The 14,152-nt window shown below is 39.2% G+C and overlaps 1 protein-coding gene across 3 annotated transcripts in view; it reads left to right on the forward strand.

The window, feature by feature from the left end:
- Positions 1 to 4,731, forward strand: part of ZNF280C (zinc finger protein 280C) — a 53,974-nt gene extending 49,243 nt beyond the window's left edge. For 2 of the 3 annotated variants that reach the window (XM_067024234.1, XM_067024235.1), the window contains exons 18-20: positions 2,107 to 2,225; positions 2,641 to 2,677; positions 3,349 to 3,526. In XM_067024234.1, the coding sequence (XP_066880335.1) occupies positions 2,107 to 2,225; positions 2,641 to 2,677; positions 3,349 to 3,454 (262 nt within the window). In that variant the 3' untranslated portion in view covers positions 3,455 to 3,526. Of the gene's footprint in view, positions 1 to 2,106; positions 2,226 to 2,640; positions 2,678 to 2,802 lie in introns of all 3 variants that reach the window. The other variant, XM_059050947.2, reaches the window with a different exon arrangement.
- The last annotated feature ends 9,421 nt before the right edge of the window (positions 4,732 to 14,152 follow it).

Genomic DNA, 14,152 nt, shown 5'->3' on the forward strand with positions numbered 1-14,152 from the left:
CACAGTTGTGTGCTTGGTTCTTGTATGACTTTAAAGATCTGAGATTCACCTTGGGTGAATCTCAAATTTAACAGAAAATTGGTTATTTTCTGTGTATGGGAGTTTTCATACTTGTAATTTTACAAAACAATAAATTTTGTAATTAATATTTTTTAAATGCAGTGTTCATTCCTTAACTATTTATTTTACATCTATTATGTATAACACAATGTAGCAAGTCCTATAAAGATGACAGTGATGAAGAAGGCTTGGTACCAACCTTCAAGGAATGTACCATTTACAGTAAGGTGTGAACATAAATAACTACAGAAATTAATGCAAGGAGGTTTGTAATAAGTGCAATGAGAGTTACTGATTTCAAAAGAAAGAAAGGTTTCTACTTATAAGAAGAGGCACGGGGCATTTTAGTTGGAAGAAGTAGCATGAATAAAAATGCAGACAGGAAACAAGCAGAAGACCTACACAATGAATGACAAGTAGTACAGTTTGAATGGAGCATGAAGTTCATATAACATAGCATTAAGTTCAGAGTCTGGGGAAATAGTTTTGAGCTGAGATCCAGATTGTGGAATTCTTCAAAAAGGCTGGGGAATTTGGACTTAATTTTAATTTGCGGATGTGGGGAAAGCCATTGGGGTTTTGTGTAGAATCAGGGGTACTGAAAGAAGATCAATTTGGAGGGGTATACAAGGTGAGTTGTAGCTACATGAGGCACATAGACTGGTTAAGACTATTGCAGTAGTTAACACTGATTTAATAAGATAACCTGGGTTAAGGTGGCAAGGTGGTCATGTCACATTTAAGAATATGGGCTCTGAAAGGGAACCCTCTTGAATTGTTGGTGGGAATGTAAATTGACACAGCCACCATGGAGAACAGTATGAAGGCTCCTTAAAAAACTAAAAATAGAACTACCATACGACCCAGCAATCCCACTACTGGGCATATACCCTGAGAAAACCATAATTCAAAAAGAGACAGCTCTAGACTTTTTCCCAGACTGCCTCCCGGCTAGCTGTGGCGCACTAGCCCCCTTCAGGCTGTGTTCATGCAGCCAACCCCAGTCCTCTCCCTGCGATCCGACCGAAGCCCAAGCCTCAGCTCCCAGCCCCCGCCCGTCCTGGCGGGTGAGCAGACGAGCCTCTCGGGCTGGTGAGTGCCGGTCGGCAGGGATCCTCCGTGCGGGAATCTCTCCGCTTTGCCCTCCGCACCCCTGTGGCTGCGCTCTCCTCCGCGGCTCCGAAGCTTCCCCCCTCTGCCACCCGCAGTCTCCGCCCATGAAGGGGCTTCTAGTGTGTGGACACCTTTCCTCCTTCACAGCTCCCTCCCACTGGTGCAGGTCCCGTCCCTATTCTTTTGTCTCTGTTTTTTTCTTTTTTCTTTTGTCCTACCCAGGTACGTGGGGGAGTTTTTTGCCTTTGGGGAGGTCTGAGGTCTTCTGCCAGCATTCAGTAGGTGTTCTGTAGGAGTTGTTCCACATGTAGATGCATTTCTGATGCATTTGTGGGGAGGAAGGTGATCTCCACTTCTTACTCTTCCGCCATCTTGAAACTCCTTGCATGATTTATTTTTAAGGCCTCCTTTCCTTTCTGATTTTATCGTCAATTAAATAGGACATTAGATTGTAGGCTTCACAGAGTGTGTCCTTTTTTGTTCACTCGTGTATCCATAAGACCTAGTAAGTAGTACAGAGTATGTAACGAAGGTTATGTTCTCAGAAAATGTGTATTGAATGGATGAATATTGTAGCCTTGCTTTGCAGATGGGCAAAGGCATGGAAAGATTGTACCTTGCACAAGTTATATAAGTTAGTGGAGTCATGACTGAGCTTTAAGTTCTCTTCACTCATATCTTTTGGAAACCGGCATGAGAGGGAACAGCTTATAGAAGCACTAAATGCTAGCATAATTTAGACATGGCTATGCCATTTTCTAGAGACATGGTTATACCATTTCATATATATCGGTTTATATAACAATTTGCAGATGGTGATCATGACACATAAAAAACAAATCAAGTTATTACATGGAAAAATAATGATTGAACTTGTATATGGATTTTCATAAAAGATAAAAACCTTTTCTTTCTGTCTTCTTTTTTTCATAGGGGCATTACTCTGGTGTGCCTTAAATGTGATTTCCTAACTGATTCTTCTGGTTTAGATCTTATGGCTAAACACTTAATTCAACGTAAAACTCATACTTGCCAAGTTATAACAGAGAATGGTACGTATATAAGGGTGTTATTTTGGATTTCTGATACTTATTCCAGTGTTTTTGATCAGCCACAATACAGCTCTTATGTATTAAAATGATACTTTCATTCCTCATATATTCTTTAAGAAGATTTTTTTATTGTAGTGTAGTTGATTTACAATGTTGTGTTAGTCTCTGGTGTACAGCAAAGTGATTCAGTTATACACATATACATAGATCCTTTTTCAGATTCTTTTCCACTTTAGTTTATTACAAGATATTGAATATAGTTCCCTGTGCTATACAGTAGGACCTTGTTGTTTATCTGTTTTATATATAGTAGTTTGTATCTGCTAATCCCAAAATCCTAATTTATCTCTTCTGCCCTTTCCCCTTTTCATTCCTCATATATTCTATTTTAAATGTAAAACTCTTCTAATTTCAGTTCCTGGAAGTATCTCAGCTTCTGGACCCACTTCTGTGTAAGTTTAATATTCATTCAGTGCATTTTTCTTTGATGGAATTTAGCACTGTTGCATTTTTTAAATGTATCATTAATAGAAATGAAAAATATTAAAGTATTTTGTTTTTGTTTTTGTTTTTAAAGCTGCTTGTTGAAATAGATTCCTGCTCTATGGAGCTCGTGCAACCTGGTGCAAGACAAGTTGGAATTTCCTAAGTTCAAAGTTCTGAAGTGTTTCTTACACAAAGGCAGTTTCCTAAGTTCAAAGTTCTGAAGTGTTTTCTCATACGAAGGCGGTTTAACAGCCAAGTTCATGACACTAGTTCTCATTATTCAGCTCTTTTCAGCTTTCAGATGGCACTAGAGTCTTATTCCACCTTATCTTTGTGTCAGGTTAACATATCTTAACATATGCTTTTCTCTCCAGTTGGCTCTCTTCAAAAATAACTTTTGTTGCTATGGTCTTTTCTTGCTATGGTCTTTTCTTGCTTTGCTTAAAATAATTTGTGTTTTTCTCTGCTGTACTTGCTTTCCAAATATTGCATTCCAAAAGATGTGACTGTTCATCTTTTTTTGTCTGTTTTGTCTGGTTTCTTAGTTAATTTCTTATAAGTCTTACAATTTTAGGTCAGATAGCTGTCTTTTTCCTCATTCCTTGTCTGTCATTGTTCTATTTTTCATATTTTTCAGATGCAGAAGCAACACAGACATTTCAAAAAAGTCCAGGGTACTCCTGGTCAGTGTCCCCCTTCGATGGACACATCTGATGCCTGTTCTCTCTTTCCAAGGAATGTGAATTGTTTGACTGTGAGACCTCCTCTAGGTTGTGGCCTTAAGAAATCAGATCTTAGGGAGAGTCCGTTTCTTCATGACTGGCCTCCCATAAGACTGATGCTAATGTGGCCAGAGATGACCTCAAGGCCCACCAAATTGAGCACAACTTCCCATTGGGGGCTTTGGTTCTTTTTTTTTTTTTTTTTTTTTTTTGGTGGTGGTACATGGATCTCTCACCGCTGGGGCCTCTCCCACTGTGGAGCACAGGCCCCGGACGCACAGGCCCAGTGGCCAGAGGGCAGGCCCAATGGCCCACGGGCCCAGCTGCTCCGCGGCATACGGGATCCCCCCCGGACTGTGGCACGAACCTGTGTCCCCTGCATCAGCAGGCGGACTCTCAACCACCGTGCCACCAGGGAAGGCCGGGGCTTTGGTTCTTGAGTTTAAACTTATGGGTTGATTCTGACCAAGAAAAAAGCCCATCAAATCAGTGCTTCAACATCCAAGTTGAAGTTTAATCATTTTGGCTGCTGCCCTTTAATCTTTCTCTAGCATGCATGCAGTCCAAGGAATATAAAAACTGATTATGTAGGGAACCAAGGTTATTTTCATGTTTTTGGAAAACAAATTTCTAAAGTTACAGTTCTAAAGTTAGTTATTTTTTCTGTCATTTAAAGTTTTATCCAGTGTTAAGGAGTTTTCAGCAATACTAATATTCAATTTTTTTAAGTCTAATTTAATTTTGTTATCTTGGTTTTATGTTGTCTTCACCAAATTTATTTACGTCCATTTTGTTATGTCCTCTCTTTTTTCTTTAAAACTTGTTTTGTGTTTGTTTTGTTTCATTAATAACTCCCCCCAAAATTCTTACATTCTCCACAGATTTTATGTAGCTACCTATTGGTAGCTTCTTAATTTGGTAATTGTTTAGACCATTAGACATTATTATGTCCTCTGTCTATCTTGGGACTATCCTTAAAATTATCTTAGTGATTGTGAGGTCAGAGACATAAAGAATTGGCAAAAAACACTTCCTACAGATCTTAAAACAAATTTTAAAGTTACATTTTCTGTACATCTAACACATAATGTCTTCTTAGCCATTAATGTAACTCCTTTGGATAAAGATAATATATCCAGAAAATATTGGGACCAAAAACTGCACTTGTTTCTTGCCCATATATATATAGATGTATATTTTTTTTTATTTGGTGTTTGTTTATTTTGGTTACATTGAATATAGATTTGCTGAACAGTTTTGATGTTATTACTTATTTTTTTAATAAAATTTGTATTGTTAAAGTGCCTCTGGAATTATTTTCTAATAAATAACTTCGAATAAAAGCTGTAGATTTTGTCATACAACTAGGAGCATTGCTTTGCTTCTTACATGGAAGCCTGATTACTTGGCCTACAGACTAAGAGCATTATCTGTTGAATCCATCTTCTGGTTTTTCCTTCAGCACAGTTAAAAGCTCACTATGTATACTTTACTAATTTTTAGAACTCTAAAGGGTGGCAAGAGTCCCTTTGTAATCCTAATAACCATTAAGGTGGGCAGGCTCAGAAGTTGTTTGGCCCAATCATGAGTGGTTTTTTTCCTCTTAACATTAGAACTTCTTGAATTGGACTTTGCAACTTAGTCCGTTTGGTCTGCTATAACAGAATTGGGTGGCTTATAAACAATAGAAATTTATTCCTCATTTTTCTGGAGGCTGGAAGTCATGATCGTCGTCTTCTCTCTGTGTCCTCACATGGTGGAAAGGGCAAGAGAGTTCTCTGTGGTCTCTTTTACAAGGGCATTAATCTCATTCTTGAGGGCTCCACCCTCATGACCTAATCGCCTAATGATACCTCACCTCCAAATACCATCATATTGGGGATTAGGTTTCAACATTTGAATTTGGCTGGGGGGAGGGGGGAACGAATATTCAGCTTATAGCAGAAACATATTGAAAGCCAATTTCAAGGACCACTTGTTATGTAGTCTACTTGTAACTCATAGTCAAAAGAGTTGAATTTAGTAGTTTTAATTTTCCAGGCTGATTTCTGCTGTAAATGATTTTCCAAAATTTCCAAAAGTTGCTTGTTTCTTAGTAGTGGACTTGGTGATATTTCGTCTTTACTTCCATATCTGTCTCTAAGATGTTTTTTCGTTCACCATCTTTCTATCCATTTTTCTTTACTTTTCAAAAATTGTGGTAAAAATATATAACATAAAATTTACCATTTTAAGGTGAACAATTCATCAGTATTAATTGCACCAAGCTTTAAACTTTTGCCCAGAAATAACTTCTTTGTGGTTTTAACATAGCTTCTCTTTTTATATACAGATATTTTCTCTGCCTCTGTCATAGTTCACAAATACGAGAAACCACATTCTTGCTATAGGAATATTTTAGGCAGGGGTGCACCTTTGTGTTCTTCCATAGGGTTCTATTTCTTACAGTATATATTAGGTTCATTTTCTTAAAGTATAATGCTCTTAAAATTCTGTGTCCCGTAGCATCATTTTTTTTACTTCATTTAAATAAAACATCTCAGTCAGTACTAAGCTTGCTTATTATAGGCAGTTAGTTGAGTTTTAATTGGTGCTAATGAGTTTTAGCTTGACAGTCTGATCTCTTTACTTTCAGGCTATTCTAAATAGTCCTTTCACCTGATTTAGAAATAGCCATCTTACACATGCATGCTTCTTGGTTACAGCTGAATAAAAAGTGTGATTGGCTCAGTTTCAATCCATCACCATTATTAGAAAAATAACCTCTGAACTACGAAGACTGTTTCTTACTCTGTTTTGTCAAACTTTGCCAGAACACCTCTTTGGACCTCATTTATTTGTTTAGTAAATATTTGTTGAGCGCTTACTATGTGCCTGACACTATTCTAGGTGCTGGCAAAACAGACTGAAATCTCTGCCCCTGTGGAGTTTATTTTTCAGTGTTGGAAGATAGACAATAGAAAATAAGAAAGGTATATAGTATGTTAGATGCTGATCAATACTCGAGAAAAATTAAGTACGGAAGGATGATAGTGAGTATGGATTGGTACTTGGGAGGTTGCAGTGTTAAATTTGGTTATCCAAATAGGCCTCCATGACAGGATGACAACTGAGTTAAAGACCTGGAGATAAGGAAGTGAGCCACTTGGGTATCTATCAGAAAACCATTCCAAAGAGAGAACAGCAGAGGCAAAAGCCCTGAAGGGAGAGTTGGAATCCTCATTCATTGCTGATGGTAATGCAAAATGGTTCAGCCACTGTGAAAAACAGTTTGGTGGTTGCTCAAAAAGTTAAACAATTACCACATGACCCAGCAATTCCACCCCAAGGTATGTATCCAAAAGCCTCGAAAGCAGGGACTCAGATACTTGTACGTGCATGTTCATAGCACTATTCACAATAGCCAAAAGAGGGAAACAGCCTAAATGTCATAAACAGATGAAGGGATAAATAAATCGTAGTATATTCATAAAATGTACTGTTGTTATCTAGCCATGAAAAGGAATGAAGATAACATGCCACAATGTGGATGGACCTCAAAAACATGATGCTAGGTGAAAAAAAATCACAGGTCACATACTGTATAATTACATTTATATGGAGTATACAGAATAGGCAAATTATAGAGACAGAAAGAAAGCAGATTGGTGTTTGCCAGGGGCTATGGGAAGCGACTGCTTAATGGGTACAGGTTTTTCTTTTCAGGGTGACGACAGTGTTGAGGAACTAGGCAGAGAGGATGGTTGCACAACATTGTGAATGTACTAAATGCAACTGAATTGTTCACTTTAGAATGGTTAATTCTATGGCATGTGAATCTTCTACCAAAAAAAACCAAGAACAGACAAAAGCTTAGCAAACTAGGAATATGAAGGAAACCTCCTTAACCTAACCTAAACCTAATAAAAATCTACAGCTAGCATAATGAGAGGAAGAAAAAGAAGGGCCCTGAAGTAGGATCATGCCTGGCTCAAGGAACAGCAACAAGATTGATGGGTCTGCAGTAGAGTTGGGGAGAGGGGGGACAGTAGTAGGAGATGAAGCCTGAGAGGTAATGTGGACCATGTAGTATAGAGCCTTACAGGCAATTGTGAAGATTTGGCTTTTATTCTGGGAGAGGAAGCCATTAGTGGATTTTGAACAAAGGAGTGTTTGTGTTTTTTATTTTTTAATTTTTATTTTTTATTGAAGTATAGTTGATTTACAATGTTTCAGGTGTACAGCAAAGTGATTCAGTTATACATACATATATACTTATTTTCTAAGTTATTACAAGATGTTGAATATAGTACCCTGTGCTATACAGTAAATCCTTGTGTGTCTATTTTATATATAGTAGTGTGTATCTGTTAATCTCGAATTCACCCCTTCCCCCTTTCCCTTTTGGTAACCAGAAGTCTGTTTTCTGTGTCTGTGAGTCTGCTTCTGTTTTGTTTTTTAAATTTAATTTAATCTTTTAAATTTTTATTTATTTTAATTTTGGGCTGTGTTGGGTCTTCGTTCAGTCTTCACGCTTCGTGCAGGCTTTTTCTAGTTGCGGCAAGCAGGGGCTACTCTTCATTGCGGTGTGCGGGCTTCTCATTGCGGTGGCTTCTCGTTGCGGAGCGTGGGCTCTAGGCACGTGGGCTTCAGTAGTTGTGGCGCGTGGGCTCTAGAGTGCAGGCTCAGTAGTTGTGATGCACAGGGCTTAGGTGCTCTGCAGCATGTGGGATCTCCCCGGATCAGGGCTCAAACCCATGTCCCCTGCATTGGCAGGCGGATTCTTGACCACTGCACCACCAGGGAAACCCTATTTCTGTTTTGGAAATAAGTTCATTTGTATCATTTTTTTAGATTCCACATATAAGTGATATAGTATGATATTTGTCTTTCTCTGACTTCTGTTAGTAAGATAATCTCAGGGTCCATCCATGTTGCTTCAGATGGCATTATTTCATTCTTTTTTATGGCTGAGTAGTATCCCATTGTGTGTGTGTGTGTGTGTGTGTGTGTGTGTGTGTGTGTGTGTGTGTGTGTGTGTGTGTATCCCACATCATCTTTATCCATTCATATGTCAGTAAACATTTAGGTTGCTTCCATGTCTTCGCTATTGTAAATTGTGCTGCAATGAACACTGGGGTGCATGTATCTTTTTGAGTTAGAGTTTTCTCCAGATATATGCCCAGGAGTGGGATTGCTGGATCATATGGTAACTCTATTTTTAGTTTTTTAAGGAATCTCCATACTGGCTGCACCACTTTACATTCGCACCAACAGTGTAGGAGGGTTCCCTTTTCTCCACACCCTCTCCAGATGAATACAGGAGTGTTTTATACCTCAGTGGAAAACAAAAATTCTTCAGTACAGTGAACAGGATCACTCTAGCTGCTGACTTGAGAATAAGACACAGGGGACCAAGGACAGAATCAGGGAGATCAGCTAGGAAGCTATTGTAATAATCCAGGTAGGAGATAACAGGGGTTTGGAGTAGGATGGTAAGAGTGTACGTTTATAAGTGGTTCAACTAGGGCTATATCGTGAAAGTTGAGCCAACAGAATTTGTTGGATGTGAGGTGTGAGAGAAAAAGTGTTGTAGGGGACACCACAGTCATTAGCCTAAGCACCTGGGAAGATAATGTTGATATTTACTGAGGTGGAGAAGACTAAAAGAGCAGATTTGGGAGGGAAGATGAGGACTTTCCTTTGGGACACGTTTGAATTTGAGATGCCTATTAGATATCCAAGTGGGGATGTCATGGACATTCTCATGTGTGAGCTTGGAGTTTAGGGGAGAGGTCCAGGCTGTCAACATTTAAATTTTTTTTCAGTCACAAGATGGTATGAGATCTCCAAGGGATAGAGTAGAGGTAGAGAATGGACAAGGTCCACAGATAGAGCCCTGGGGCATTCCAACAATAGGCAGTTAGAGAGATGAGAAGGAATCAGCAGAGGAGACTGAGGCGTGGCTAGTGATGTGAGAAGAACACCAGGGAAGTGGCAGTATCCTTGACCTCAGATACCCTATTTGTAAAATGTGAGTACTAACTAGTTCTGGAGTTCCTGGATCTTATTATTGTATTTTTGTTATACCTAAACATCACTTATAATTTGTTCTTAGAAGAAAGTGAATTCAGAATGTCACATCCACTCCCTCCAATAGCAGAAACAGAGTTTTTATACATTGAGAGAATGAAATACCCCAATTATTCCTAGTCATGGTTAACTCTCTACGTGTACTCTTTTTTAAAAAAAAATTATTTATTTATTTTCGGCTGCGTTAGGTCTTTGTTGATGTAAACGGGCTTTCTCTAGTTGCGGCGAGCGGGGGCTACTCTTCATTGTGGTGCGCGGGCTTCTCGCTGCGGTGGCTTTTCTTGTTGTGGAGCACTGGCTCTAGGCACGTGGGCTTCAGTAGTTGTGGCACGTGGGCTCAGTAGTAGTGGCTCAAGGGCTCTAGAGCCACAGGCTCAGTAGTTGTGGCGCACGGGCTTAGTTGCTCCGCGGCATGTGGGATCTTCCCAGACCAGGGCTTGAACCCGTGTCCCCTGCATTGGCAGGTGGATTCTTAACTACTGTGCCACCAGGGAAGCCCACTACATGTACTCTTGTAAAAGTAATACTCTTCCATTTCTTCAAAAGAAGGGATCTAGATAGATCTAGAGTTGTTGTCCATAATTTGTAAATGATCTGCCTAATAACAGTGCCATGGTCAAATAAATTTAGGAAATGCAGGGTTACAGTTAAATAGATTGTTTATTGTGGGATTTTTTCATGGTACATGTGGTTTATGGTTCTCTAAGAAAAAAATTAGCAGACATTTATTTGACTCTGGAATTTCACCCCCAATACTTAATAACTTCTAAATGTTAATCTCCATAAGATACAGTGTGGAGAATGCTGACCTAGAATAATCATCAGTCAGATTTTCTGAACTGGGAAATAAAAAATAGTTGGGTGCAAGTGTTGACTAAGATGAACTTCTAGACATTTCATTCACATTCATGAATCATTTGTAAGATGGAGTATGAAACTGGAGGCTAGCAATATCCATTTTCATAGTTTTGGAAATTATATCAGGAGAAACTTGTATGCTCATGATTGTGGTCGTAAAGTATAAGAAATACATAACTGGAAGAGACCAGTAATTTGTGTTGGAGTATATGGTCACTTTACATTGTTTCAAACTCAAGAGACCTCAGACTCTTATTGAAGTTATGTCTAGCTTCTCTCTGTAACTCATGCTTATCAAATCTACACATTTGCCTACTTTTCTTGAAACTATTACTATTTTCAACCAATTTTTATCTATTAAGGAGTTTCTTAGTCTGTAAAGTTTACTTCCTGCTTAAACAGCTTCAAGAGATTTTCCTTGATACTAAGATTATGAGCTTTGATCCCAAACTGCACAGTAAAGCCTCCCTGTACCTTAAAGGGGCAGTTTGGTGGGGTGACTAAGAGCCCAGGGCCTGCAGCAGACTACCTAGGTTGGAGTTCCTGCCCTGCCAGCAACTAGATATTTCACTCTGAGCTCTGTGCTTCGGTTTCCTCATTTATAAAATGCAAATAACAGCACCTACTCATAGGGTTGAGGAATTAAACGAGTTAATACATGTATATAGCACTTAGAACAGTGACTGACACCCAGGAATGTAAGTCATCTTTGTTACTATTATTGTTAATCTATTACTAAACTTCCTGAATTTATTTCTACCTTCATTTTATTCAGATAGAATGACCCTAGTCTCCCCCCATTTTTCTTTTTTTGTAAACATATTTATTGGAGTATAATTGCTTTACAATGTTGTGTTAGTTTCTGCTGTATAGCAAAGTGAATCAGCTATACGTATACGTATAGCCCCATATCTCTTCCCTCTTATGTCTCCCTCCCACCCTCCCTATCCCACCCCTCTAGGTGGTCACAAAGCACGGAGCTGATCTCCCTGTGCTATGCGGCTGCTTCCCCTTAGCTGTCTATTTTACATTTGGTAGTGTATATATGTCCATGCTACTCTCTCACTTCCTCCCAGCTTACCCTTCCCCCTCCCCATGTCCTCAAGTCCATTCTCTACATCTGCGTCTTTATTCCTGTCCTGCCCCTAGGTTCATCAGAACCATTTTTTTTTTAGCTTCCATATATATGTGTTAGCATATGGTATTTGTTTTCCTCTTTCTGACTTACTTCACTCCATATGACAGACTCTAGGTCCATCCACCTCACTACAAATAACTCAGTTTCATTTCCTTTTATGGCTGAGTAATATTCCATTGTAGGTATGTGCCACATCTTCTTTATCCATTCATCTGTTGGTGGATGCTTAGGTTGCTTCCATGTCCTGGCTATTGTAAATAGAGCTGCAATGAACATTGTGGTACATGACTCTTTTTGAATTATGGTTGTCTCAGGGTATATGCCCACTAGTGGGATTGTTGGGTCATATGGTAATTCTATTTTTAGTTTTTCAAGGAACCTCCATACTGTTCTCCATAGTGGCTGTATCAATTTACTTTCCCACCAACCTCCTCCCTATTTTTCATTCCTACCTTCCAACACCACTTTCACAATCATTTCCGTTAACTTTCTTTTCTTAACCCAGTATGTCTTTCTTGAGAATTATGGTTGAAGCACAGAGTACTAAAGGTAGGCATACCGTTAGCTTTCGGTGTCTCAAGCCCACCAGACTTCTATTTTTAGGGAACGTGTATGAAAGCTCCTAGGTTCATTTGAGTCATAACTGTCTCTTATAAATACTATTAGGGTATTTCTCCTAAATTACACTGCCTTGTACTTGATCACAGCATGGTTCACCTCATACTCATATTCACACACCTCGTTTCTCTGATTTTGAGATCCTTTCATGGCCTCACTTTGGTATTCGACCATGTGGAAAATCTTGCTGTCGTCAAGCAACTTGGAGAGGCTACTGTGCCCCTCTTCTACTGTTTTTAATCCTTCATACTGAAAAATATCTGTTTATCGATACCACTGGGGATATATGGTGGTATGAAGGGAATTCAGGCTTGAAATAAGACAGACAGTCCTAGGTTTAAATCGTGGGTTTGAACCTAGCCAGCTGTGTAGCCTCGGGTGAGTTACCTAAACTGTCATGCCTCAGGTTCCTCATCAGTGAAAAGTATGTATGTATATATATATATATATATATAAAATTTGGCAGTGGCCTGACAAAAAGGCGCTCGATAAATGCTATTGCTCACCCTAGTACTACTAACATTAGTGCTATACCTGCTGCTCCGTGATTGCCTTCATTGCTGGAAGGAGACCCTGGGAACTACACATCAGTGGAATCTTCTCATTGACAGCTTGAGAGGCAATCTGTCAGCCCTGTGGTTATCTGTAACTTTGGCTTGTAGTTCAGATGGCCTGCAGTACATTCCTCCAGACTGCAGGGTGGATGACATCTTATCACAATGCTTCCATTACACGTGGTATAATTGTCTAATGTCGGAAATGAGGGTAGTTCTGGCTTTTCCTGTCAAGACAATGAAAAGACACTGCCTTGTTAAAAATGAGTACAGAATCCTATTTGCTTTGGGGCAAAACATTCCTTTTGTGCTGAGAGAATCCCATCTTTACAGGAAAATTTTTGATGATTATTACCAGGAATTCATTTCCAGGAATCTCAGCTTATCTAATACCAGTAATTTTATGAAAAAGTGTAATTGTAAATACCAGCAGTAAAGTGGCCTTTCCTTTAGTAGGACTTTGAAATGATTAAAAAGTACTTGCTTTTCTCAGAAGTTAGGGATGTTTTCATTCAACCTGGGAATTGCTCCGTTTGCCCCTTATCTCCTTTCCTGTCCTCCATTTTCTCCAGTATATCTACCTGAGTAGATTAATTATAACATAGAACAGAAGGAACGTTTGAAGTTGTACGAGTTTCTCTTTCTTGATAAAATGTTGAGAACAGAATGGGGTATTTCTATCTAGCAAATCTTCAGAGCCTCAAAGCATAAGAATCCTTGGGTAAATCAATAAATATCTCAAGCTTAGAAAATTAGGCTATTTAACCAGTTGTCTATTTACTGATTGACTTGAATGTCCTAAAGACCACAGTTTGAAGTGATTTTAAAAGTTGATTAAGGGACTTCCCTGGTGGCACAGTGGTTAAGAATCCGCCTGCCAGTGCAGGAGACACGGGTTCGAGCTGTGGTCCGGGAAGATCCCACATGCCACAGAGCAACTCAGCCCGTGCACCACAGCTACTGAGCCTGCGCTCTAGAGCCCGTGAGCCACAACTACTGAGCCTGGGTGCCATAACTAGTGAAGCCTGCGCACCTAGAGCCCGTGCTCCACAACAAGAGAAGCCACCACAATGAGAAGCCCATGCACTGTAATGAAGAGTAACCCCTGCTCACCACAACTAGAGAAAGCCCACATGCAGCAACGAAGACCCAATGCAGCCACAAATTAATTAATTATTTTAAAAACTTGATTTAGTTATCTCAGTAACTTTCAAGTGGCTTTGTGGTCAAATTACCTCAGTTCTGAATAATTTAAGAGAAGAATTTATTCAATACTGCTTTATTTTAAAAACGGAATCATCTGGAAAAGCCTGAATAGTCTTCCATTTTTGTGTCTTCCTAATGCCCTTTATATTAGGGGAATTGAATAAAATATACAAATGTTTACCCGTACACCACATTTCACATGCTATCTTATTTAAATCTTCAAAAAATCCTGTAAAGATGATTTTCAATCCCATTTTACAGAGGAACAAACAG

This window comes from Kogia breviceps, chromosome X, assembly GCF_026419965.1.
Source record: "Kogia breviceps isolate mKogBre1 chromosome X, mKogBre1 haplotype 1, whole genome shotgun sequence".
NCBI lineage: Eukaryota > Metazoa > Chordata > Mammalia > Artiodactyla > Physeteridae > Kogia > Kogia breviceps.